Here is a 4,567-nt window from a genome sequence, read left to right as displayed (position 1 = left end):
CCAGCCCCGACTCCTCGAAACAGTACACGATCCTTCAGCCGGCTGGTATCGGGTCGAGAGCGGCCAGTGCAATTCAGGACATAGCCAGGGAGGGAGTGGTCAGTGTGACGGCTGTCAGCAGTTGTAGCACCAGCAACGGTAGCACCGCGAACGGTGGTATCAATAGTAACAGTAACAGCTGTGCCAACAATGTGGCCAGCAAGACTACGAGCAGCAGCAACGGAAGTAGTGGTAACGTGAGCAACGTGGCGAATTCGGTCAGCAACGGGAATAACGGGAACAATGTGACGAACAGTATCTCGATCACCGCAGTCTCGACCAGCACGACCACGTCTAGTTCCACGACAGGTGTCGAGGCGTCGTCCGGGGCTGGTCATCAAGAGACTGTGATGAAAATGCCCGAAAGACCTGTTACCTTCGATGGCAGCAGACCGGGAATGTCCATGTCTCCGTCCAGTCTCAGCAGAGGTGAGAGTTTCAAAGTAAAATCATTTTGCGTCACGAGTATCTTCCACGTTTTGGGAATTTATGAAGATCTCGTGTCTTATCCTTTTCGAGGAATCCCTTTTTTTTCACGCGACCTGTGTAGGATAATACGAAAATACCTCGATAATATTCGTCTCTCGTGCTCCGTCGAGACTTTAACGACTGCAAATGGGACACGAGCAACGTGCCCCCAAAATCGCTTTCTCCCGACCGTGACGATTTCGTTTACGAGCGAAGACAGACATCGGGGCATGAAGAAACTCGCGAAATCATTGATGAGATTAATGTTTCAGGCGATCAGTCAGGGTTCAGAATCCATGCGTTATCCTCTACTCGAGAGAAGGATACAAAAGGCATTTTCGACATCTCCCGCGTATACAGTACCTCTTCTCCTCGGCCTTTCTCCGTCACACTCTCCCTCTCTCTTGCTTTCTCTATGAAGTTAGGGGAGTTAGGGTAGCACGGAAAATCAATAATTACGAAGCGAGGGGCGATGACTCAAATGGTGAAATCAAGGTCTCTCAAAGTAAAGTTATTCTCCGTATCCTCCGCTACAGCCACTTTGTCTTCGTCTTTGGCGCAGCTTCGAAACTATTCGCTTGATCACGGGAACGTCGCGATGATCGTAAAGACTAGCAGCACGCGGGGAAACTTGCACCTATCAGACGCATTCGAGCACGTGCCCTTCAGAGCTCTGTGATATAAGCCAGAGTTTACGTCGCCATGTGCTGCTCCCTATCTTTTTTAAATTACTTCACTTCTTTTTCCTTTTCTAACTAACTTTTTCAAAACTGATTGTTTCTTTACGTACTTTAAATTTCTGAAGTATATTGATATTTTGACTATATGATTTTACAAACAAACTTACTCACCGTTAAAATAAATTTTTTTAGAATAATCTTTTACGATCTTTTTATTAGTCTTTAAATTAGATATATTATTTATTATATCTAATTTATATATAATACTAAGTGATTATTTTAATTGTGTCACAATTAATGGTGTCCTAAATTAATAATTTCCACTAATGTGTACAAATAATCACGAAGTGATTGAATTTAATTACATCGCAATTAATTGTATCCTAAATTAGTAATTTCCACTATTAACAATATTTTGAATTAAATATAATTCGATAAATACGATACGAACCTGACCCACTTGTCTAAATTGAAACGTTTAATCGATCGATCGAAACGAGATGAGCAGTCGCGAGATGAATAAGAATCAAAAAGAAAAAAAAGAAAAAAGGAAGAAAGAAATCAAAGAAAATTTACCCGTTACCCGCCAATAGGGAGACATTCCACGGTCGTGACAGGTGGAAGTTCGAGTGCATTCCAGGGTCTTAGGGCAGCGACGACACGATGTGCCTAGACGGGGAAATTTGGGGTTGATACCACGTCATACGTATAAGCCGCAGCTGTCAGCAGCTAGAAACGTGACTAGCATCCCAGCCACATCACGGTACCTTATTACCACCATGCGGCTCTGCTGCCTGTCCTCATTATCCCCTTAACGTTTTCTCCGACTGAAGCTGCGAAGATGAACAGTTCAAAAATTCAATCTTCCTTGTCACATGTCACGCGGATGCGTTGACCTACATCTTCTTCGAGAACGAAAAAATTTTAGAAATAAAGTTAATAGAATATAAAACTTGTAATCTTCAAACCAGATATATATATATACATAAACTATTAAAACCAATTCTCAACGTTTATTCCCAAGAATTTACTTGTCAATATTTCACAACGATCGATCATTAAAAGATTCGTGGTCGCAGATAAAGCGAGTAGCACGACGGAAATCTCGGTGAATAAACGTAGGGCCGTGATAAGTGGGCACGATTAATCCCATACTTACAAGCGTGACGGCGGTACAGGCTTGCCTGCCGGACTCCACAGACCTATAGTTTTAATCGCAGCCTCGTTCGCCCGTGCCATTCGCGCCGCTCGTTCCCGTACCTTTCGATTTAGCGACAGGATCGCGTGCACGTCGTGCTACTTCCTCTTTTCTTCTCTTCTTTTTATACTTCGTCTCTCTCTTTCTCTCTCTCTTTCTTTTTCTTTCTCTCCGCTCCGTTTTTTAAAATATTTTCTCTTTTTTTCTCTTTTTTTTTTTTTTCACTCAACACAGGCATACACACGCGCGTTACACGAGCGTAAGAGCGTGTTGACACGCCATAAAACCGCTATCGGGAAATCCGTCGGCCGCAAAAACCACCCTTTCCGCGTTGAAACCGCGCGGCAGGCAGGGTTGGCCTGGCTAATAAAAAAATAAACTGCCCTGTAACTCAATTTTACGCTGCCTTTGCGACCGCACGCATAAAAAGGACCTTTACTCGCGCGAGGCAGGGGCTCTACCCTCGCGTTACGGCTACAAGCGCCGCCAGTGTGTAAATACGTGCCCCGTGATTGTTCCCTGGGCTGTTCTCTTTTTTTAGAATCTTTCGTCTTCTACTTATCGACCTCTTCAAGATCCCATCTCCGTGGCCGATCGAGGATCGACCGTCACGTTCTTACACGACTACATTCCTCCTTCTAACGGCTATTAGATAAAACACATTTAGAATTCTGCATTCTGCGTTTTTTCCCATCTTGTTCCCACAAGGGTTAACAGGTGTAAAGATATTTTTCTTTCCCGCGACGATCAAAAGAATCCGATAAGGGGATCCCCGTGCTTCGTATCGATTCGATTAAAATAAATCCCCGACTATTTATTCGCCCTCACGTTGCGTGGACATTTAAATCTGTCCATCGATTAGATAGACGTGGTTCGCGCGTTTAACCGCAATTTCAACCGTCGATAATATCTCCGATTCGAGCACGATGCGTGCGCGATCGCGGAAAGGAAAAAGAGGGTGAGCGATACGTAAGGGGTGAAGAGAAACGAGGACAGGAGAGAAAGAGAGAGAGAGAGAGACAGAGAGAAACAGAGGGAAAAAAGAGGAAAGAATTCGGCACGCGTCGTGCAACGGGCCGAAATGAATAAAACAATCCTGGTGTTTATGTACACCTCTGGACCTCCCGCGGTGACCCTCACGTGAAATGGCAACAAAATAACACAATTACACACTCGGCCACGGCCTCACCCTCGACTAGTACCCGCGCTACTCATCCTCGTTCTCACCCCTTGGACCCCGCTCTTCTACCCTCCTTCTCTCTCTCTCTCTCTTTTTCTCTCTTTCTCTCTCTCTCTGACCCTCTCTCGCCATTCGGGCCACGGGATCCCATGGCGGGGAAAGAGGGGGAAAAAAAAGAAGAAGGAAGAAGAAGAGAGAACTGGCTGGCTGACCGACTCGTTACAAGTCTATTCAGAGATCCGGAAAGAACAGCGCGTGCCGGTATTCATTTTGTTGACCGGAACCATTATCCGCCCCTTCCTCCGCCCTTTTCTTTTCCCTTCCACCAGGTTTTTCTATCTGTTTTTTTTCTCGCCTCCTCCCCTCCCCTCCTCCTTCTATCCCCAGTCGAGCTTAGGTATCGGCCGGCCGCTTTAAAACCTTACGGCTAATTTATTAATCCCGCCGGCGGCCAACCGCCACCCTTAGCCGTTTTTCAGCCCGCCGCTAATTAAAAAGCAACCGGGATACCGTTCGACGTTCCATCCAAAGTATAAGCGAATATCCGTTATTTCTTTATTAGAGACGCGTGTTTCTTCATTATCGAAACGATTTTTGTTTAAAATGTATCTATATAAAATGGATATATGTTGGCTGGTAATTTAGATTTGTTTAGAGAAGAATGGATGCGATGGGAAAAATGAAAATAGCAGCGAATGGGTTTAGTTAAGAGATCGATGATACGTGCTGTGTCTGAGTCTAGTTTGCTAATACTACTTGTTGAAAACTCGGAAGATCGTTAATGGAAATCGCGTTCCGTAGATATTAATTCTTTTTTTTCCTTTCTGTAAAAGAAAAGAGAATCTTGTTAATGTTTCTCACATTAATTTGTTTATATTAAAAACTTTATTTTATCAATCCATTTAAAATAAAAAAAAACACATAATATATATTATTTAAAAATATTAATCTCCTTATTTTGCATAAAAGAATCAAATGTTCCTTCCTAGTACAAAAGAATCA

General features: G+C 43.7%; 1 protein-coding gene and 1 long non-coding RNA gene across 2 annotated transcripts in view; both read left to right on the top strand.

Annotated features, from left to right (window-relative positions):
* Positions 1-4,567, top strand: part of LOC102675044 — a 302,188-nt gene that overhangs the window by 274,459 nt on the left and 23,162 nt on the right. The window contains exon 7 of the mRNA XM_031510487.1: positions 1-468. This exon is cut by the window's left edge and continues 11 nt beyond it. Within this exon, the coding sequence (XP_031366347.1) occupies positions 1-468 (468 nt within the window). The remainder of the gene's footprint in view (positions 469-4,567) is intronic.
* Positions 542-3,731, top strand: LOC116185631. Its single transcript, XR_004150495.1, has 2 exons — positions 542-2,122; positions 2,159-3,731. It is a non-coding gene; the product is annotated as an uncharacterized LOC116185631 (long non-coding RNA).

Source organism: Apis dorsata, unplaced genomic scaffold (genome assembly GCF_000469605.1).
Source record: "Apis dorsata unplaced genomic scaffold, Apis dorsata 1.3 scaffold_231, whole genome shotgun sequence".
In the NCBI taxonomy this organism is placed as follows: Eukaryota; Metazoa; Arthropoda; class Insecta; order Hymenoptera; family Apidae; genus Apis; species Apis dorsata.
Note: the sequence above shows the minus strand (reverse complement) of the source record. Positions and strands in the feature narration are given on the sequence as shown.